We start from the raw sequence: 22,764 nt of genomic DNA, 5'->3' as shown, positions 1-22,764 counted from the left end.
TGCGAATCGCAAGAGCACTAGTTGAGGGGGGGTCAGTTGACCCAGGAAATGGGAGAGGGAGACATTCCACTGCAAAGCAAAATAATGCGACATTGACCATTGCCTCCTGGAGACCACGTTTGTGGATTGGGAACTATGCTACTTGCAAGCCTCGGGCAAAGTAGGCTGGTTGAGAGAGAGATTGCATCATCCCAACCTGATTGGCATCTGAGACCCCGTGAGGGAGTATAAAAGAGGGTCTGGGGGAACACCCCCTTCAGACGCACCAGAAGAAATGCTAACAATCCCGTAGTAGCAGGAAGCCATCTGAAGGAAGCCACGTGCGCTGGATTCCGTGCCTGGAATCACAGAAAACCGCCTTTAGCTAACAACGGGGAAGCCCGCACCCCTGATTCAACGGATTTGCTTCATAAAGACCCGGGCAAGTTTCTTTTCTCACCAATCTCTCTCTCCCTCCAACAAGTGAAAACCCAGCGGTCTCCCCTCCCCCCCCCCCCCCAAAAGGCTGAGGCCTGCAGGAACTGAGTGACTTTTATATTTCCATCGGACAATATATTATCCCCTAGACAAACGATCGAGCTGTTTCTTATTGATGGTTATTATTAGACCTGCGCTTTAGATTGAGTAGAGACTACGTATATTATCTGAATGTTTGTATTAATCTTATTTTTGTGCCCCTATCATAAATAAAGACTTTCAAAAATAGTACCATCAGACTTCAACGGACCTCTCTATCTTTGCTGGTAAGTGATCCAGTTACGGGATTTCATAACAATAGAAACACTAGGTTCCTTTAAATAAATCATTCTAAATAGTAGCTATCTCTGGTAATAATCATACCTTTCATGCAATATAAAAACATACTTCTCTTTGTTTAATCTGAAAATTTTTCTTGGAGAAATATGCTTTGGAATAGTTAGGAAAAATAAAATAAATGTTATTGCAGAATGGAAAAAAAGATTCATGAAGTTGTATTAAGAGATCACATAGACATATTTGTCATTTGTCAAAGCTGCACATGCTTGGAAATTACAAATTCTGTTCAGAATTCTTTCACATTCTGAATGGGCAGAGAATTGGCATTGCTTGGGGAAGATATATGATCCCATTGAAGATGGTGAATGTTGCAGAGTATGATGTGTTGGATACAGAGGCTCATGGGGTAATTGGTGAGGACAAGAGGAACTCAATCCCTGTTAAGACACTGGAAAGAAAGGATGGAGGAGATGTGGGTGAGGGCAGTATCAGTGATGGTGATAGATATACCAACTGTTAGTGATGAACAAAAAGACCAACACATAAATGGACAGCACTGAAGAAAGACTCAAGTGAGAGTTGAGGGAAAAGGTGTCAAGCCAGACAGATTAGGGTCTGCTAGTTTTTTTTCTATTTCAATAGCAAAAGGCCAATAGTGGAACACATTTAGCACACAATCAGCTTTGGTATGAGTGAGTGAAAGGAAAAACATTCCTTCATGAAGGTATATACTATTTTATAATGACAGCAATGTTATGCATACAGTAATTTTGGACATAGAAATATATAATTTGATCCTAAAAGGGCAACATCGCAGAACAGGACTATGTAAAATTGACTTTTAAATAGACTAATGCAATATCTTAATATAATTTTCATGAGGGATTTTTCTGAAAAGTTGGTAAAGTGGTTTGTTCCTCACAACTTCAGATTCAGATTCAGTTTATTGTCATTTAGAAACCACAAATGCAATGCAGTTTAAAAATGAGACAACGTTCCCCCAGAATGATATCACAAAAGCATATGACAAAACAAACTACACCAGAAAATCCACATAATGTTTGGCAATCCCCAATCCAGAATCCGGAGTGGCTGCTGCGTATTAATATCGCGCTACCGTCTTAGTGCATTCCCCGGAAAGGAACTCCAAATCCACCAGACAAACAAGACCAAAAACTAAAGCTACAAGACCTGCACAAAACCACATAGTTACAACAGTGCAAACAATAGCATAATTGATTAAAAAACAGACTATGGGCACAGTAAAAATAGTCTAAGATGTTAAAGGACTGTAAGTTCAAAAGAAATAACCACACAGTTTCCACAAGTCCCCAGGGTTCCGACAGACTCGCCATCCCACACCGGCGGCAGAAGGGAGTACCCCCGCTATGGACTTCCAAGGCGCCACCCGACTCAGCCTCGCAGACGCAGCACACAATGGAAGCTCCGTCAAAACCAGCCTTGCAGACGCAGCACACACCAAAAGCGACCCGAGTCTGTCGAACTTCCGAGCCGACGACGACCATCCCCTCCGGCACAGCTTCTCCGAGCACCATCCTCTGCTGAGCGTATTAAGATGGCCCCGCCAATGGCCATCGGTAAGGCGAGCCTGAGGACTGGGGGCCTGTACTTCCCAGCAGAGTCTCGGACATCACAGCAGCAATGAAGGAGGTCTTCCTGGAATTTCCAGATGTTACTCCGTGCTTCCACGTCCATTTTCAATCGATTATGATTGCACACAGCACCCCACTTCACAAATAACAGATAATCAGTTCCAGAGTGGCTGCTGCAAGCTGCGTCGCACCGCCATCTTGGATCACTTGTAGAGTGAAGCACCTTCAACAATGTAACTGTTGTCATAGTATTGGCATGTGCATTTCTCATGGATAACCCCATGAACTGAGATGAGTAGATAGCAATATTATGGCCAAGAATTGTGGCGATCATCTGGAATCCTGCTACAGAGATAGACTGAAGGTGCCAAAGAGGTTGCTAAGCAAAAATCAGAGCTCCATTCACCATTCAAATCTCACTTAAACCTCATGCAACAATGCATTACAATACTAAACAGTATTAGGAGTTGGCCGCATGGCCTCCTGGCGAAACCGGACAACAATTGAGTGAGATCATATCCGATCCCCCACTTCCAATCCACTTCCTTGCATGATTCTCATATACCCCAATTTCCTTGGTTCCTCTTTGTGTTTAGCAGACCTTAAAATGAGCATCCTTCATAGACATCTGAAATTCTAATCAGCTCACTAAAGCCAAAAATTAAGTTGGTGAAGAGTATAACATTGCACCTTGTGGAAGAGCAGAGATTTACTAAACACAATTCTGGCTGTTAACTACGCAGTTGTTTTCCCAGGTAAAAGTGGGAAATTTGAAGCATTTGTCATCACTGCACTTGCATGTTCTGGGCCAATCACATCACAAAGAATACTTGATATGGATTTAATAAATCAATCTAAATAGTAAAAATTTAGACTTAAAATAGTAAAAAGTTCTGGCAATAATCATACCTTTCATACTATAAAAATATATTTATTTTTCTTTGCTTAATCTGAAAAATTTATTGGTGCAATATGCTTTGGAATAGTTTGAAAACTAAAATTAACATTGCAGAAAAAAGATTCATGAAGTTGTATTAAAGAGATCATTTGTCAATGTTGCACACGCTTGAAAAATGCAAATTCTGCTAAATAACCTTACACATTTTGAATGGGCAGAGAATTGGCTTTGGCTGGGGATAGAATATCATCCAGAACACTGGAAGTGATTTCTCTTCTACTTCAAACTGTATCATGGAGTCTTGACTATACATTTGATGCACATTATAAGCAAATGAAAATCTGGTTGTATCTCTCTTCCCAAACTGTTTCACTTGAATCTTATCTGCCCTCTGAGAGCACTGTAAGAGTTCAACTGCCACTCACAATTCCAAATACAAAAAAAGTGGCCATTTCTATAGAGATCAGCTTAGACAGTGATTTTTATGCATCTTTATGCTCGCACCATGCCAATGCTTCACATAATATCATTGCAGTCAGGCACAGAAGGAATTAGCTATATGTCAGTACAGTGTGTGCTATGACCTGCAACTATACCAGTCTAACAATGATAAGAAAAAAGTGAGTCTTCAAATGAGCTAGCTTTAAACTGAAGTATGGTGAAATACTGTGATTTAAAAATCCTCAGCTTTGTTTCATCAAACTCCCAATGGGCTCATCAGTTCCATTGCTATGTACCTCCTCCAGGCCTATAATCCTTTGAGACTTCTGCCCTCCTCCATTTCTGGCTGCTTCCACATCTGTGTTTTTCCATGGCTGCATCACAAGCAGCATCATCTTTAGAAGCTTTGGTCCTAAGCCCTGGAATTCCCTCTTTAACCCTCTTCACCTTGTTATCACTTCCCCTCCTTTAAGATGATTGTAAAATTTATTGCACCAAGCCATCGATCAACGCATCCTAATATCTAAGCATGTGGCTCAATGTCAAAAGGTTTTTACTGGTGTTCCCATGAAGGACATTTGGAATGTTTTACAACTTAAGAGATGCCATATAAATTCAAATTGTTGCTGTTAAACAACAATCGAGGGTCTCTGGCTTAGGATAGGAATATCAATGTACATTTGGGAAAAGACAGCCAGCATTAGTTTTCTCTGCAGGGCAATACCAACACTGCCAACTCCAAATAAATGTCAGTAGCCCACTGTGTATTACCCAGCTGGAAAATGCACAGGAAATTAATAATCAATCATAAATAAATATTCAATGAGAGATTTTGCAAAGTGTGTAAGTTATGGGAGTTATTTGCATACCCGTCTCAATGTCCCAGACATAAACTGCTCCATCTTTGCATCCGACGATCAGGAGGTCTTCTGCTGGGCGCCATTTTATTAGGCTCACAGGGGAGAGATGCTTCCTTGCATGCATCAGGCAAGCTCGACACTGAAGGCTCAGCAATGCTACGGAGTTATCATTTGCTACACAGCAGATAGTCTGGCGCATCTCAGGCTGATGGAGGAAAATGGGTGGCATGTTTAGTTCTTCGCTAAAGGCAACTCAGCAAACAATCTTACTTCACATACACAAACCATGTGATTATATTGTGCATTATTTGGACAGAGAATAGTTGGTTACTGTTAAGTTACCTCAACCACTGATGCACAAAAGCACAAAAGATGGAGAGATTTAAATTCAATTATCTACGTATACACTTATTTATTTATTTATTGATTGATTCATTGATCAATCTGATCAGGCCCTTTTGCCACCCAGGAATCCCCTGATTTCATCTTAACTTAATCACAGGACAATTTACAATGACCAAGTAACCTACTAACCAGTACATCTTTGGATGGTGGGAGGAAACCAAAGCACTCAGGGGAAAGCCATGCAGCTATGGGAGAATGTGCAAACTCCTTACAGACAGTGGCGGGAATTGGACCCAGGTCACTGGTACTGTAAAGCATTGTCTTACCCACTATGCTACTGTACAGCCCCATACACTACTGTGCTGCCCCAGACATATCTCTGGAATAAAGAGTAAGTATCTGTATCATGATGACTGCAAAATAAATGGATTGCAATGAACAGTACTCTGGTTTACTAAAGTCCCTTGTGGAAGGAAAACTAAATAGGGTAATATGGTAGATTCCTAACTGTGCCCAAAAATATCATTGCATGCCACTTAGGAGGCAATTTGCAATGGAAAATAAATGCTTGGCTCACCAGCAATGTCCATTTATTGAGGCAAACAAACTTGATCAAAAATAACACAGAGGAGAGAAGCCGGTTTCAGTTCTGATATATTGCTCTTTAATGAAGGAGATTCCCTGCAGGATAAGCACCTCCTCAATGGGCTACACTGCTCATCTTTGTCAAAGAGCATCACCGCCTAGGTTAGCCATGGTTCCAGGGATAGCCTTGAGTCATCTTCCAGTTCCTCGTGTTTCAGAGGCTGAATCTTCCTGCGAGTTGTGACAGTGAAGACTGTAACGTTCTCATCACCATAAGGGTGCCTGACCCCAGTCCTGGCCCGACAATGCACAATCCAGCACGGGCAGCTGGAGAACAATTAGTAGCGGGGAGCCTGCTGTTTCCCTTTTCCTCGGGCCAGATGAGGTGCTGCCAATTAGAGCTCCCCTACTGTGCCCTGACTGAAATGCCTGATAATAAAATTAATCTGTAATTGTCTCAGCTTGGGAAGGTTGCGAAGCTGAGGGGTGAGGGGTGGCAGAGGATTAAAAGAAGGGGAAGAGTGGGGTGATTAGGAAGTGGTCATGGGCTTTGTGTGGATAAAGGTGAACCTGTGCAGAATCCAACTGGGACACCGCTCTTGTTACACTAGGCACCATGCCAGCAAATGTATTGATGTGCTCTTCTATGAGTATATCCAGCTAGGAAATGATTATAAACACCCCATTACTGCATGCATTACATCCATTTAGAACCTATTAAAATGTTAAGTACAATAATGAAAATGTTTAGTACATAACATCTTTATATCAACATCAATATCATGATTTTTTTCATCACTAAATCAATGGTTTGTTATTACCCCAATATGTCATAATGCAGCTAAGGACTCAATGGGAGAACATTCATTTGCATACATCTTATCATTACTTACACTGCACTCCTCTGGACACACGGATAGGTTCAGAACTGGGCCTGCATGCAGCACAAATTTGTGCAGAGCCTCTCCTTTGAACATGTTCCACAAGATCACGCACGACTCCTCGTCCCCCGAGGCTAACCAGCTGGCGTCAAAGGTTGCGGATTTACTGTGCGGGTGGAGGAGGGAGGTAACCCGGCCACAGTGTCCGACCAGAATCCTGTGGGGCAACCAGGCTGAGGGAACAAACATTCTTCAGCAGGAGTCATGGAGATATGGTCATACAGGACGAGACGAGCTCTTTGGCCCGCCGAGTCAATGCAGAACATCAAATGCTCATTTACACTAATAATACACTGATCCAGCTGTATTTCTCTACACATTCCCATCAATTCACCCCAGAGTTTACCATTTACCTTTTTTTTTAATCATAGTCTCTTTGAGGGCTTTGCTACAGCTTGCATTGTGGGTGGGGGAGGGCTGGTGCTCTTGCTGAGGCAGGTTGGGGTAGGGGGAGAGGGGAAGGTTGATGTGTTGCTGCTGCTTGTGCATGACAGAGGGAGGGGGGCTTTGGGGTTCCAATGTTTTTCCCTCATTCATTCTTCGTGGGTTTTCTTCTGTTTTGTGCATGTTGGTGAAGAGTAAGAATTTCAGGTTGTCTACATTCTCTGACATTAAATGGAAAGGCTAAACCATTGAACTTACCTACACAAAAGAGAGCAATTTATAGTGACCATTTTAACTTACAAGCCCACACGCCATTTGGATGTGGAAACAAACTGCAGCAGCTGAAGGAATCCAGAGGGAAAAATTACAGACTCCACACAGACAGTACCAGAGACTGGATTGAACTCAGGTTAATAGAGCTATCGGGAGGAAACTCCACCAGCTTTGCCACTGTGCCATCCTGGAATGATATAACTGAATGTATTGGGTCTGAAACCCAGGCCCCTACTTTGCAGTTAAAGATCAAAAATACCCAAACTACAAGGAGCAAAGAAGACATTTTCTCCCAAGTTTAAATTTAAATTCCAATAATACCCTGGGTTTGCTAGTAAATAGAGGCAGTTCTATACACAGGAATCTAAATGGGGTCCAGCTGTGGTTACCAGGTGGTTCTGCTGAGATTGCAGAACCCTTTCACTGTGGAATGAGCTGTTGGAGCTGGTCTGAGGATCCATGATCCCAGTGTTTTCAGCAGCAACTGCAAGACTGCAGGGAAGGAAGCAAAGATGGAAAATTATGTAACAAGAATTCTACGGGAGGAACTCAGTGGGCCGAGCAGCATCTGTGGAAGGAAATGAATTGACATTTTGGATTGCATCAGGATGGCAAATGGAGAGATGGTCAGCACAAGGAAGAGGAAGGGAGTGGTGAGACAGGAGATGGAGATGATTGGTATACCAAGGAGGTGTGTAAAATGACAGACAGGTGGTGGCAGGTAGGGGAGGGGTGTGAGCGATGGAAGGAGACAAAGTGAGAAAAATATATTGAGAGGCAGACAGAGCAAGGTAGGGGTAGCACTTGGAATGTGTGAAGTTTGGAGACATCTTCCAGAAGGAGATAAGCAGGAACACAAAGTAGAAACATTTCTGGATTCTGATAAGTAAAGGAGCTGAGAATGGGAACAATTAGGGGTGAAGTGAATGGCATATGGAACCAGAACAAGAACCAGAACAGGATGTAATTGGGGGGTGGGGGGTGTCAGTGAACTGTGTGTTTAGTGGGTAGGTGGAACCAGGAGGGGAGGGAGATGAAGATGAGTGATGGGATCCTGGGGGTGGATTTGAGGCAAAGGGGACAAAAATGTGACAATTGGAGGAAAATTGGAAGGTGAGACAGACAGAGACAGAGCCACAAACACGAGAAAATATGCAGATGCTGGAAATCCAAGCAACACACACAAAAAGCTGGAGGAACTCGGCAGGCCAGGTAGCATCTATGGAAAAGAGTAAATGTTTGACGTTTCAGCTCGAGATTCTTCAGCGAGACAGAGTGCGAGAGTGAGAAAGAGTGTGAGAGAGGGAGAGTGAGAAAGTGTGAAAGAGAGATCATGTGTGTGAGAGAGAGATGGTGGGGGTTGAAAGGGTGGCATAAGTTCTGAAAACTCAATGTTCATAACATTGGGATGTTGACTACCTGACAGAAAATGAGGTATTGGTCCTCAAGTTTGCATGCGCCTTCAACGTGACAGTATAGAAAGCCAAAGGATGGGGAATGGGAAGGAGCACAAAAATGGTCATTGCAGACCTAGAATGGGTGCATGGCGAAACAATCACCAGAGTAGAGGAACCAACGCCGAAAGTATCAAGTGTAGCAGACAAGGATGGAGGAGATGCTTGCGAACCATTGCCTCACCCAGAACAGCTGCTTAGGCTCCTGGATAGTGGTGAGGGAAGAGACAAGTGCTGCACCTGCTGTGACTGCAGGGGAAAGTGCCAAGGGGGTCAAAGAGAGGTAGGTGGGAAGTAACAGGCACACCAGGGAGTCACAGAGGGGAATTGTTCCTGCAGAAGGTCTAAAGGGATATGGAGGAGAAGATGTAGTTGGTGTTGGCTTGTTGAAAGCTCAAATTCAAGTTCAAGTTTAATTATCATTCAATCATACATCAATACCCATGAATAAAAAGCTCATGATCAAAATGAAACAGTGTTCCTCCAGGGTCAAGGTGCGAAACACCATAACAACAGCGTAAGGCACTTACAGCACATATAAGGTAGCAAGTCACACAAAAAATATATAATACTGTGCAGCAGTCTTTGGCATATATAAAGTACAATAGCCAGTGTATATATTCTATATAAAAAAGCTAGGGTGCCTAAGACTAATGCACAATACTGTATTTGCCAGCATGGAGTAGGGAGCGAGTTTGTAAATCTTGTGGGAGCAAAGGATGTTGGAAGTGGTGAGGGTGGAGTGCCTCGCGAGGGGTGTGGAACGAATAGTGGGAGGAGGAGTGTCAGGGGTGGGGGGGGGGGGTAGTGTGGGTGCAGGCACACCCAGCCCTGAGACAAGGTCATTTGACATCAAGCAACTGGATTATTGATCATTACAGAATGTCTCTTTGGTGCTTCCCAGTCCCTCCCCTCCCCTTTTCCCAACCATGATTCCCCTCTCCCTGCCTCCTTTCCACTCTTAGTCCACAATAGAAACCCATATCAGAACCTGGTTTATCAGCACTCTCATATGTCATGAAATTTGTTCTGTGCATGGAGAGCATAAGTATGGGAAACAGAGAAGATGCAAATGTCAGCTCCATCAACCACAGCAGAATGGAAGCTATGCTCTGGAAAAAGGAGGGCATTTGAAATATCCCAGTGTGGAATGCCACATCTTGAGAGAAAAGGAAAGTTTATTTTAGATTAATATGCTTTTTTATTTCTATTAAGACCATAACGTCATAAGATATAGGAGCAAAATTAGGCTATTTGGCCCATCGGATCTTCTCCGCCATTTCATTATGGCTGAACCAATTTTCCTCTCAGCCCCAATTTCCTGCTTTCTCCCCATATCCCTTCATTCCCTGACCAGTCAAGAATCAGTTAACACAAAATACACTGCAGATGATGGGGCCACAGCAACACGTACAACCAGCTGGAGGAACGCAGCAGGTCAGGCAGCATCCGTTGAAATGAGCAGTCAACATTTTGAGTGGAGACTCTGATGAAAGGTCGTGGCCTGAAAAGTTGACTGCTCGTTTCCACGGATGCTGCCCAACCTACTGAGTTCCTCCGGCTTGTCGTAAGAATCAGTTATCCTCTGCCTTAAATATGAATGAAGACTTGGTCTCCACAACTGCCTGTGGCAAAGAATTCCACAGATTTACCACTCTCCAGCTAAAAACTTCCTCCTCACCTCCATTCTAAAAGGACGCCCCTCTATTCTGAGGCTGTGTCCTCTGGTCTTAGATTCTCTCACCATAGGAAATATCCTCTCCACATCCATTCTATCAAGGCCTTTCACCATTCGATAGATTTCAATGTGGTTACCACTCATTCCTATGAATTCCAGTGAATACAGGCCCAGAGCCATCAAGCCATTAATCCCGGAATCATTTTCATGAATCTCCTTTGAATCCTGTCCAGTTTCAGTACATCCTTTCTAAGATAAGGGGCCCAAACTGTATCACAATACTCCAAATGAGGCCTTGCTAGTGCTTTGAAGTTTCAAAATTACATCCTTGCTTTGATATTCTAGTCCTCTTGAAATGAATGCTAACGTTGCATTTGCCTTCCACACCGCAAACTCAACCTGCAATTTAACCTTCCAAGGACTTCCAAGTCCTTTTGCACTTCAGTTTTTTTGTATTTTCTCTCCACTTTAAAAATAGTCATCTCTTTCATTTCTTCTGCCAAAGTGCATGACCTGATCTGTCTGTCCCTCTGTAGCCTCTCTACTTCCTCAAAACTTCCTGCCTTTCCTCATATCTTCATATCATCTGCAAACTTTTCAACAAAGCCATCAATTCCACCATCCAAATCACTGACATATAATGTAAAAAGAATTGGTCCCAACACAGACCTCTGTGGAAGACCACTGGTCACCAGCAGCCAGTCAGAAAAGGCTCCCTTTATTCATACTCTTTGCCTCCTGCCAATCAGCCACTGCTTTATCAATGCTAGAATCTTTCCTCAAATACCATGGGCTTATAGCTTGCTAAACAGCCTTGTGTGTACCACCTTGTCAAAGGCCTTCTGAAAATCCAATTTTAAGAATTTATATGTTTTAAGAGATTTTAAAAACTTGCTTCAACTTAATAGCTTCTAATTTTATCCGTATGTTCAAGATATGCAGAGAAGTTTTTTAAAATCTTTTGGATTTGATAGTCAGCAAAGCTGGGTATGGGATTTTGTCAGTCATCAAAACCTTTGTGGGAATTTTGGGGACAGGACTCCTTCATTGAAGATTGCTGCTACAAGAGCTAAATAGCTCAAGACTTGGATGAATCAGGCCATCTCTGTATCAAGACCAGAAAAATAGGAGTAGGGTAACCATAGATGGTCATGGCAGGGAGCAGAGCCATTTCCTTAATGTGATTAATGATGACAATTGCCAACAGTAGATCAATGGGTTTGAGTTGACCATATAGAGTTGCAGTCAGCTGGCCATGCCAGAAAGATCGTCCTAAAACATTCACAATTCTTTAGAATTTTTGAACTGTAGTGAAGGACTATGGTTTGCCAGCTACAAATAGCATCAAAGTATCCATTTTATAACTCCCTCTGGCAACAAACTTGTGCACCCTGCAAACATAAATCCTTTTATTCTTGACAACATAAAGAAAATTCATTTAACAGGTCCCATGGTACGGACAAGGATAAAAGAATCACTGTTAACTTTGCTGAATTAGGTTAACACCTCATAGCCCCAAATGGGATTTTCTTGGAATATAGCACTACTGATAAGCCTGGCAGTTTTTGCCCCTTTCTAATTGCTCTTCAGAAGGTGATGATAAACCTTTTTGAATCGATGCAACTGATGTGATTCACTGGACAGTTTAAAGGTTCTTATTCTAACTCAACAGGAAAGTGATATATTCCCAATGATCCGGGTGAGGGCAAACTAGAAGCCATGGCTTACTGCAGAGATCTGTGCCAGGATGAGGGATTGTGATGCTGCCATTAGGTTGGAGGGTGCGACAGCTCTCAGGGAAGTAAGAACTATGATTTCCTGCTCCATCAGGAAGGTGAAATGGGAGCATACTCAGAGAATTTACAGCCACTTCTGCGATACCAGAGGCACGAGACACTTGTAGCAGGGAATTCAGAGGATTACAGACTACAAGTCTACTCTGTGTGTCAGAGACCAGGCATCCTCACTCCCCAAAAGACTGAATGCCTTTTATGCCTGGTTTGCACAGAACAAAATGCTGGTGAGGAAGGTATCCCTCCTCTCAGGGCAGCTGAGGTGAGGAAGATGCTGGCCAAAGTCAACCCACACGAAGATGTGGGACCTGATAATATACCAGGTCAGGTTCTGAAAGACTGCACAGCCCAGCTGACAAACATGCTGATGGATACCGTCAACATCTCTCTGGACAGTCCGCTGTCCCCTCGGTTTTCGAGGCAGCGACCGTCATTCCAGTGCCAAAGGTGGCCACAGTATCCTGTATAAATGATTATCGTCCAGTGGCATTAACATCAAATATTACGAAATGCTTTGATTGGCTGGAAATGGAGTGCATTAAAGCCCTTCTCCTGACTACATTGGACCCTCTCCGATCCACTGACAATGCAATAGACTCTGCTCTCCGCCTGTCCTGTCCCACCTGGAAAATGGGGTCTCATATGCCAGGCTGCCGTTTATAGACTTCAGTTCGGCATTCAACACCATCATACCCCAGAAGCTGGTGGGGAAGCTGTCCTTGCCGGGTCTCAACACCTCCCTCTGCAACTGGATACTAAAAAGTAAGACCACAGTCGGTGCGTGTGGGCAGCAACCTCTCTTGTCCCATTACACTGAGCACTGGTACTCCCCAAGGATGTGTGCTCAGCCCACAGCTGTTCACACTGCTGACACATGACAGTGTCGCAGGATCCAGCTCAAAGAATTTAAGCCTGATCATTGAGAAGGCAAAGGAGAAGTGCAGAGGAATTATTTCCCCCCCCCCTGCCCCCGCCCGCCCCAGTGAATGCATGGCTTCTCTGTAGAAAGGCTTAAGTTTACCAAGTTCCTGGGAGTTCACATTACAGATGACTTCACCTGGTCCCTTATCATCACCTCCCTGAATAAGGCGGCATAACATCACCCCCACTTCTCAGTAGATTGAGGCAAACAAGGCTCCCCTCCCCCCACCAACATCTTAACTGCGTTTTACAGGAGCACCATTGAGATTGTCATGACAAGTTGCATCTCCATCTGGTATGGGAGCGGTCAAGCATTGGACCAAAAGTCCCTACAAAGGACCATGAGAACAGATGAGAGGATCATGGGGGTCTCTCTCCCATCCATCGGGGACATTTATCAGGAGCACTCTGTATACACAGGGCCCATAGTACTATTAACGATCCCACCCATCCATCCAGCATCCTCTTTGACTTTCTACCACCAGGCAGGAGACTACGATGCATAAAAACAAGAATAGTCAGGGTGAGAAACAATTTCTTTCCCCAGGCATATCAGGCTTCTGAACGCCCTGCCACATCGTATTCAAAATGTCACTGGTTAATCTGTTCCATATTTTACAATATTTCATATTACTGCACTTTAGTTTGTTGCCAATGCGTGATTTATCTGTAGATTTTATCCTTACCTTCATAAGTTATCATGTGTCATGTGTGTTATGTGTACTACTGTGCTTTACACCCTGGTTTGGAGAAACATTGACTTGTTTCTATATACATTATACGGTTACATACATTATATACATGTATATAGTTTAATGATAATAACCTTGACTTGATTTGATTGATAGTGCGCAATTTGGAGCTACCTTTGTTCTTCCAAATTGTGAACTTCCTGGGCTTCTGAGTTGCTGCCCCAAGTGTGGAGAGTTTCTTGGGAGTCTCCCACGAATAGTGCGCACAATTGGCACAGTAAGCTAATGGCGGAGAAAGAGGATTTTCAAGCTATTTATTGCAATACGATTTGGGTGGACTGCTGTCTTAGAAAAGGTTAATTCTGCCCACCCAGTAAATGTGAAGTATTATAGCTATAGATGGTGCAGAAGAAATAAAGAATGGCATAGCATAAATGTACAATCCTCTCAGCTATTCTTGCAGTTGTGTCTCTGAGGATGTGTACTGTGAAGATGCAATAATATTAAATAAAAGTGTGTCCTTGCCACGTGACGGCTAACCTTGGATTTTTCTTTCAGTGCAAACTAGCATTGTTTGCTTCTATTACTGAAGAACTCCAAATGAAGCTACATAGTGTGTCTTCTCTTGAGTGCAAAGGTAATTGGTATAGTTTCGGAAGATAACCAGGTCAAAGGCATTACTTTCCAGACCGCTTGCATCAATATGTTCAAATTGAGATCATGTCCAATATTCACAATCAAAGTATTTGTCCTTTATGCTAGGTAGGACTCCTGTCACAAAATTACGATTTTTCCTTTTTATCTCCTTTCATTTTGGGCTCCTTGATCTTACATTCCTCATTGGTGTAAGGGCAGTTACTACAGGAATTCACATGACATGCATCGAATCATTAAGCTATATGACATAAAAATAGGCTCTTCTCCCAAATTGTCCATATTGATCTAGATTCCCTTCTAAACAAGTCCAATTTGTCCATGTTTGACCCACGCCCAACTAATCCTTTCCTCCACATATACCTGTCACGTACCTTTTAAATGTTGATTGTATAGCTATGCCAACCACTTCCTCTGGCAGCTCATTCCATATCCTGGCTCCCTATAGATGAAAAGGGAACCAGTATATGGAATGAACTCTGAGGTTCCTATTAAATCTTCTACGCTCACCCTGAACGATTAGTCCCCAATATTGGAAAAAAAGACTTGATTCCCTAAATCTGTGAAAAAGAACACGTGTACTGACCCTATCTATTCCCCTTATGATTTTATACATCTTGGTAATATCTCCTATGCTCCAGTAAATGAAATCCCTATCTGCCCAAACTCCCTCCATAACCCAATCTCTTGAGTCCTGGTGACATCTATGCAAAACGTTTCTGCTCTCTTTCCAGCCTAATGGCTTCTTTCTGATAAGAGGGTGACCAAAAATGAAAACAATATTCCAAAAGCAGTCCCACAATGCAACATAATGTCCCAAATTCTATACTTAGTGCCTCCCTGGAGTTCCAAAAGCCTTCTCCACCAGCCTACCTTGTTGTGATACCACTTTCAGGAAACTATGAATTTGTACTGCTAGGTTCCTCTGTTCTATAACATCTCTCGAGCTCTACCGCTCCATGTTTGGACTAAATTTGTAATAAGGTCTGAAAATTAGTGGCCCTATGCTCCTTATTGCTGCTTATCATTTTTGTTTGAGTACCTGTGTGTAGCAGTTCTTCATTATTTGCATCTCACTTGATCTTGCGACACATAAAACTAGTTTCTTTTGTTACTTGTATTTGTAGTTAAATGCAATGCCTACTGCCAACCTGTTGGTGTTTGGAGTAAATCAAGAGCTGCCTGCTCGCAGGGAATGAATTCACGTTATCAAGTATTAAAATTGAGAGCTCAAAGCAGATTAGGTGAAGTGGACAACCAGGAGGGTGGCACCACTGGTGATGGGACTTGCCACGTCCATTTTGGGACACTTCACTCAACTTTGGTCCCCACTGGACACACCTCTCACCTGTGGCACCAAGTAGCTGTATGCACGCAACACCAGCCACACCCTGGTGCACCGCCTCAATGGGTGGGCTCAACCAGGCGAGGATAGCCAGCGGCCTCATACCCCAATAAGACAGGGACATGCCTGTACTAGCGGATGAGGTCAGCTCCAGTGGACTGGACAGAGGAGACCCACGGTGAGATCAGACAGCCGGGCAGGTAGTTCTGCAACACTCCGTGGAGAGCAAAGGGCATGACAAAGCACAGATGATGTCATGGTCATCCACTGCAACCAAGGAAGACCCCAGTTTGCAACACTTGTTCATACCACTGGACCCGGACTTCTAAGGTCGAGAGAGTGGAACTGCCCTAGATGGAAAATGGCTTTTCCATTTTAAAAACTCACTCACACAGGTTTCCTGTCAATGTCAGATATGATGGACAACCACCACATAGACAAGTAGAAGGGAATACATTTCATAGGAAATTCAGATTTTGAAATAGCCCAAAATATTTCCAAACATATAAATATAATGAAATGTAAAACAAATATAATAAAAAAATACCTTTTAAGAAAAAATGTTCTACAAGGAGTTGAGCTCGTGCAGCATGCAAACCCAAGGTAATTATTATCCGTCCATTTTCACATCCACATACAAGGTTTTCTAGGTTTGGAATATAAACACTGGCAGTGATCAAACCAGTCTGAAATCCATTCACATGTACATCCAGCTGATCTGTTATTTCTTCTGTCAAGATCTTGTGCTTTTCAAATGCTCCCTGAAGGCTCAATGTTGCAGTCATCTTAATCTCTGAAAGTAGTGCATATAACAGGTGCTGATGAAAGATCTTCAGCTATGTCAACTCCAAAACCGTAACTTTGTCTTCACATTTTAGCTTTTTTTATATACAACTCTGACATGCAAAAGTCATAGGTGCAGTCAGAGAATTATTTTTCAGTGAACTTAAACTCTGAGCAATGCAGTTGGAGATAACAGCGCATCATAAAGAGTGTGCTAGAATTTCATGTGCAAAGGCCAATGAAAAGATTTAAAGATTAACTTTATTTGTCACAAGTACATCGAAACATACGGTCAAATGCATCATTTGCATCAACAACCAAAATGGTCCAAAAATGTACTGGGGGCAGCTCACAAGTTCCAACACACTTCTGGTGCTAACATAGCAGGTCCACAACTTACTAACCCTAACCAATACGAGTCTGGAATGAGGGAGGAAACCAGAGTACCTGGAGGAAATTCCTGTGGTCACAGGGAGAACATACAATTTCCTTACATAAGGCGGCAGGAATTGATCCCCATTCAAAATCGCTAGCACTATCATGCCACCCTGATCAAAATGGACATCTTGGTTGCTGCTCCACTGTATCAAATTCAGTCGTGGCTACTGCCTTCTTATAGAAGCAACTCACACCAAATGCTGGAAGAACTCAGCAGACCAGGCAGCACCTGTGGAAAAGAGCACTCTTTCTTGCTTAGTTCCTCCAGCATTTTCTGTGTGTTTGCTTGGATTTTCAGCACCTGCAGACTTTCTCTTGTTTGCCTTGTTATCGAACTGGGTTGTGAAGGCTGACCTCATGACCACAGATCCAAGGAGTCCCGGAGGCCAGTGCCCAGTAATGTTATGGAGGTAGCAAGAAGAGGCAAGGAACCTGGGAATGGTGTGGGTGGGTGAGGAAGGAGGTCCAGGACTGCAATGGTGATGAATTAGGAGGAAGGTGGGTTTAGATTAATTGAGATTTGGTGGGGAAGTATGATGAGAGGACACGAGATTGGCGATGGAAGGAATTATCCACCTGACTACCTTCAGAAACTATACCAAAAGGGACAACTTCACTCAACTTCACTTGCCCCATCATTGAAATGCACCTACAACTAATGAACACACATTCAAGGTCACTTCCTCTCATGTTCTCAAGATTTATTGCTTATTTAATTATTACTATTATTTCTTCTTTTTGTATTTGCACAGTTGGTTGCCTTCTGCACTCTTGAATGCCCTAGTTGGGCAGTCTTTTATTGATTCTGTTATGGTTATTATTCCATAGATTAATTGAGTATGCCCACAGGAAAACAAATCTCAGGATTGTATATGGTGACATATTTACTTTCCTAATAAATTTACTTTGAACTTTGATTGCAAGGTTGAGGTGATACTGGAGATCGGAGCATAATACAAGGTTGGTCTAAAAGAAGGAAAGGAGCAGCAGGCAAAGATTTAAGTATTGAACTTATCCAGAAGCTGTCCTCTAGGTTAGTAGAACAGGAACTAAATCGGGTTACCACAGAGCTTGGATCACGTTAAAAGAAATGCCAAGCATAATAAATGGATTGCTTGAGGAGCCATGTCATCCCTTGTGACTTGACACAGAGATGTGGGTTTGCTTCACGACTCATAACAGGAAGACCCCAGTTCAATTTTCCAAGACCACAAAACAAATTGAAAAGATTCAATAGCATGCTTCACTGATGGAAAAAAAAAACAAATTTCAATGGTATACAATGAAATATAATTATTCAACGATTATACTTTGGGGCAGAAACATTAATTAGTCATGGAAAGTGAATACATTTTTACTCTTCTTCTGTAGCTGGTGCTTCATTTATTAATGGACATTATAAGGACATAGTTAGAGCAATTGCTCTAACAACTGCTCTAACAATTGCTTCATTTATTAATGGACATTATAAGGACATAGTTAGAACAATTGCTAAAGCAATTGTTAAAGGATGTCTGTTAAAGAATCAGAATAGAGGAAAACTCTGTTACCTTGCGGGGAGCCATCACGATTGGCCATCGGAACATCAGGAATATGCCACATGGAAATTCTTCCTGATGCTTCGCCACAGAAGAGAATCTTATGAAAGGGCTCTTTACGCTCATTGATGAAAATCAGAATTGCCTGAAGAAACTCAAAAGAGAAAAGGTGGGGGTAAAAAAGCCTATGAATTCAATTTTCCTGTACTGATTTTGACAACTTCAATGTGAAAGTTCATCTTTTATGTCTGATTTTGAAATGCATCTTACAAATATAAGTAAGACAAAACTGCAGGATTTATGTACTCAGCTGGTCAGGTAGCTGCTGTAGAGAGGAGAAAAACAAAAGATTAATGATTTTCAGGTTAATGATTATTCATGAGAACTGATCAAAATGTCAATGAGAGGTCATCAATCTAAAACATTGACTTTTTTTCTCCTACCACAACTTTTGTCTGAATATTTTCAGTAAATTTCCTTTGCTTCAGATTCACAACATTAGCAATATTTTGCTTTTGATCTTTGCTGTTAAGCAGGGGTTCTACAATAAACCGAACCCAGAAAATCCTGCTCATCTGCTGGTTCAGTCTCTTAGGTGCTGAAAGTATCAAAACTCACAGCGATCATCAGATCACAGGTTTGAGAAGAAAAATAATGAACACACTGCACGTGAAGACATTTCAAATCAACTTGCTCTTCTCCCAATTGGTCTTTTTGGGGTTTTTTGCTCAAAAATAATTTTAAATGGAATTATGAATCTTCTCTTCATTTGCTAAACACTTCATCTGAATTTATGATCCAACAGCAAGTGCTGTTTGACCTGCTGTAAAATGTCTTATTAGAATTACTTGCTCAGCAATTTTAACCCAGCTTAACCAAGTGAAGATTGACCTTCATGCCACATCAGAAATGTTTGCTTATTGTTAACTAATTTATACATTTACCTAGTTTTCTCCTGGCCCCATAATGTGAGGCAAAACCAGTGGGACAATTGTAGCAATATTGCATTAATATATCAGAAAAAGTTAAGAACATATAGTTTCATAGGTCAATTTTGCAAAAAAGGGAAATTGTTACTGCTAACACTTCCATTTATATACTATAGTTAAGGCTATATAAACCAATATTGTACATTTATACAACATAACAACCTTTATAGGATGAGAAAAATATACACTCAGTAGCCACTTTATTAGGTACATTTGTTCATTAATGCAAATATCTAATCAGCAAATCTTGTTGCAGTAACTCAATGCATAAAAGCATGAAGACATGGTCAAGATTTTCAGTTGTTGTTTAGACCAGCCCTCTCTTTAATGTCTCTTTTCCCCTTTTCTTGGTGGCTGGGGTCCTGTTGCAGACCATAATCTACAGCTGTACTCAAACTGCAATTCTGTGTGGTGGTGGGTTCCTGCATCCGAGTGGCCTAGTGTTATTGATATTTCCAGGAGGAGCCTGGAAGGTGTGTGCCTTTGGGTTATTTAGAGGTGTGGCCTTGGACAGCCACCATAGACATCTCGATTTCTCGCTGGTGTCACTAACTGAAATGTCGCAGAGGTTAGAACATTGAGACAGCAAGTGCGGCTGTTGGAGGTCTCGCTCTCTCTCTCTCTCGTTGGGGATAGGGGTAGATTCTGCGGGCTCACAGGTCAGGTGAGCTCAAATGAATGTTGCTTCAGATTATAGCATGAAAGAGTTGGTCTTCCTCTCACTGTGGAAAGGGTGACACTTTATCTGTCCCTTGTTAGTGTGAGCGAGAGCCTCTGGCATGTCAACATGCCGGGTTATGGGCTGTAGTTTGTGTTGGACTGCATATAATGGGCTCTTTGGGACCTTTGCTATTCCTTGCTTGGCAGGTGGGGGGCACTGATGCTTTCTGCTGCAACAAGTGGGGTAGGGGATTTGATGCTTTGCTGATATTTGTGCGTGGGAGGGGTTGGGGGTATTTGGGGTTTTAACATTTTTCTGTCATTTATTCTTTGAGTTCTCTTCGGTTTCATGGATGTTAGTGAAGAGTGAGAATATCAGGTTGTATACTGTACACATTCTCAGATATTAAATGGAACCATTGAACCATTGAAAGAAATGTGGTCTAAGTGATTTTGACCATGGAATGATTATTGGTGTCAGACAAGGTTATTTCACTATTTCAGAATCTGCTGATCTCCTGGGATTTTTGCGCACAACTGTCTCTAGAGTTTACAGAGAATGGCATGAGAAAACAAAAAACATTCTGTGAGTAACAACTCCTTGTTAATGAGAAGGTCAGAGGAGAATGGCCAAGCTGGTTCAAGCTGACAGGAACTCAAATAACCATGCATTTAAATGGTGATGTGCAGAAGAATATCTGAATGCACAACACGATGAACTTTGAAGTGGATTTGCTAGAGCTGCAGAAGACCACGGTACCTAATAAAGTGGCCAGTGAATGTAGATAATACTGGAAGATATCTGGCTGGAAGGCAGCCCAATTTAAGTAGTGAGTTAATGAAGATGGTAGGGATGCAATGTTTGTGTTTGAGGTTCACCCATATGGTGAGTTTTTAATCTTTGCCAGGTGCTTGAAAGCACCAGTGCCCAGAGGGAAAGGAGGAAAGAGGGAACTCCAGCCAAGATCCTCTGCTGATCCTCAACCTAATTACTGATTTAAGTGTGTTCCCGGAGGCTCAGCAGATTCCAACTTATTTTTTTTAATTGCATTCAAATGCCAAAATCAGAATTGTGCATGGGAAAGATGCCAAGTTTTATTCTATCTAACAAAAGAAAGTTGAAGATCTCTCCCAGATGTCAAAATTGGTGGTCTTTTCTGGCCAGGAGGCTAAACTGTGCAAATCCCCTCAGATCTCTGCAAGAGCTGGTGCCCCATCCTTTTAAAAAATCATAAGATGAAATAATTCAAACAGGGATCACCTGTATTAAAAATGCTCCAGTTGCTGTATTTTTCTCATAGAAATATTAAGATGAAAGAGATGAATCAGAGATAACTAACTCTGCAATTTCAGTGCACCTTTACATAAAGATGGGTCTTGGTGAAATTCTACCAACAAATTATCTGTAATTTCCCCAATCATATTATAGGATTTGGTTATAATGAATATTAGCATAAATGTGTCATAGAAATGTGTTTAGGCTGCTCTATTGTGATTTGGATGGGTGGTTAATTTCAATGCTCTGTGCTCTGAAAGTTTATGTCATCTGAATCCTAAATTTATTGTGGCATCTTTGATGTTTGGTCTCCATCACTGTACATATTACAATAGTTACTGCATTTGACTACACTCCATTCTTATCATACCATAAAAAAATATTTATAAAAACTTGTTTACCCAATCAATTCCATACAAAATGTTCCAGTAAGACTTATAGAGAAGTGTACATCTTCCGTCAGTAATGCAAGCACATTATCATTCAAGCATTCTGATTCCATAAAAAAACCATTTTTGATATTTCAGTCTGTCAGAAGGATCAAGGATATGAATATTTAACCAAACCTGGAGTGCTTTAATGGAGCCTGCTAATTGTTTGATATGCACAGCAGATGCTGGAAAATTGAGAACCATGCACAAAACACTGCAGGAACTCTGCAAGTCAGGCAGCCTCTATGGTGACGAGTAAACAGTTAACGTTTTGGGCTTAGACCATTCATTATGGCCCAAAATGTTGACTGCTTTTTCCTTGCCACAGATGCTACCTAATGGCTTGATACCGTTTTTTTTTTCTTACAGTTAGATGGAACTAGCAGAGTAATACTGTCAGCTCTGCTTCAGTTAATGAGAGCGAATTTCCTCCTATTACAGCTTGCACAAGTGGACAGAGCACAACATAAAAAAGTGGAGTCTATGGAGAAGCTCATTTTTAGCTTGTCACCAGTTTGATTGAGAGTTTGTAGTCATGCAGGTGTATTTGTACTATGCTATGATGGATTCTACGCATTCTCTAAAACAGTTTCATACGAGGACCCCAGACAGCGATAGTCTAACACATCAGCCAAGTTGTTGCGCATCATAGGACACCTGATCCTATTATGGCACAGATGTTATTTGCCACTTACATGTCCATGCATGAATGCTGATTAGGTCTTGCTGCAGGCAGTATGGATGCCTCCCTTTTAAGGAATTGCAAATGAAAATGAACAGCCCCCACATCTGGCTTTAAAGGAAGTTCATGGACAGCATGCCTGGAGAAGTTTGGGTCTCGGACTCTGCTTGGAGGAGTTCCTGCAGCAATACCTTGTATCGACTGCAGTGCTGCACAAGATGCTTTGGTGCTATTAATTGAAATCTCCAATCTAGGTATATTCTGTGCCTTTGCAAGTTTCAATGCACTTTTTGAAATGGACGAACACTGAGCCATCAGCTGAGGAGAAAATTAG

General features: G+C 42.1%; 1 protein-coding gene across 14 annotated transcripts in view; it reads right to left on the bottom strand.

Moving 5' to 3' along the window:
• Window positions 1–22,764, bottom strand: part of LOC132382495 (WD repeat-containing protein 72-like) — a 502,802-nt gene that overhangs the window by 410,945 nt on the left and 69,093 nt on the right. For 11 of the 14 annotated variants that reach the window (XM_059952748.1, XM_059952757.1, XM_059952751.1 and 8 more), the window contains exons 10-14: window positions 18,405–18,546; window positions 16,181–16,426; window positions 13,809–13,916; window positions 6,392–6,612; window positions 4,578–4,773 (exon numbers count right to left, since the gene is read on the bottom strand). In XM_059952748.1, coding sequence (XP_059808731.1) covers window positions 4,578–4,773; window positions 6,392–6,612; window positions 13,809–13,916; window positions 16,181–16,426; window positions 18,405–18,546 — 913 coding nt within the window. The remainder of the gene's footprint in view (window positions 1–4,577; window positions 4,774–6,391; window positions 6,613–13,808; window positions 13,917–16,180; window positions 16,427–18,404; window positions 18,547–22,764) is intronic. The other 3 variants (XM_059952747.1, XM_059952746.1, XM_059952752.1) reach the window with 2 other exon arrangements.

Source organism: Hypanus sabinus, chromosome 28 (genome assembly GCF_030144855.1).
Source record: "Hypanus sabinus isolate sHypSab1 chromosome 28, sHypSab1.hap1, whole genome shotgun sequence".
NCBI classification, from domain to species: domain Eukaryota; kingdom Metazoa; phylum Chordata; class Chondrichthyes; order Myliobatiformes; family Dasyatidae; genus Hypanus; species Hypanus sabinus.
This window is presented reverse-complemented; position numbering and strand designations above follow the sequence as displayed.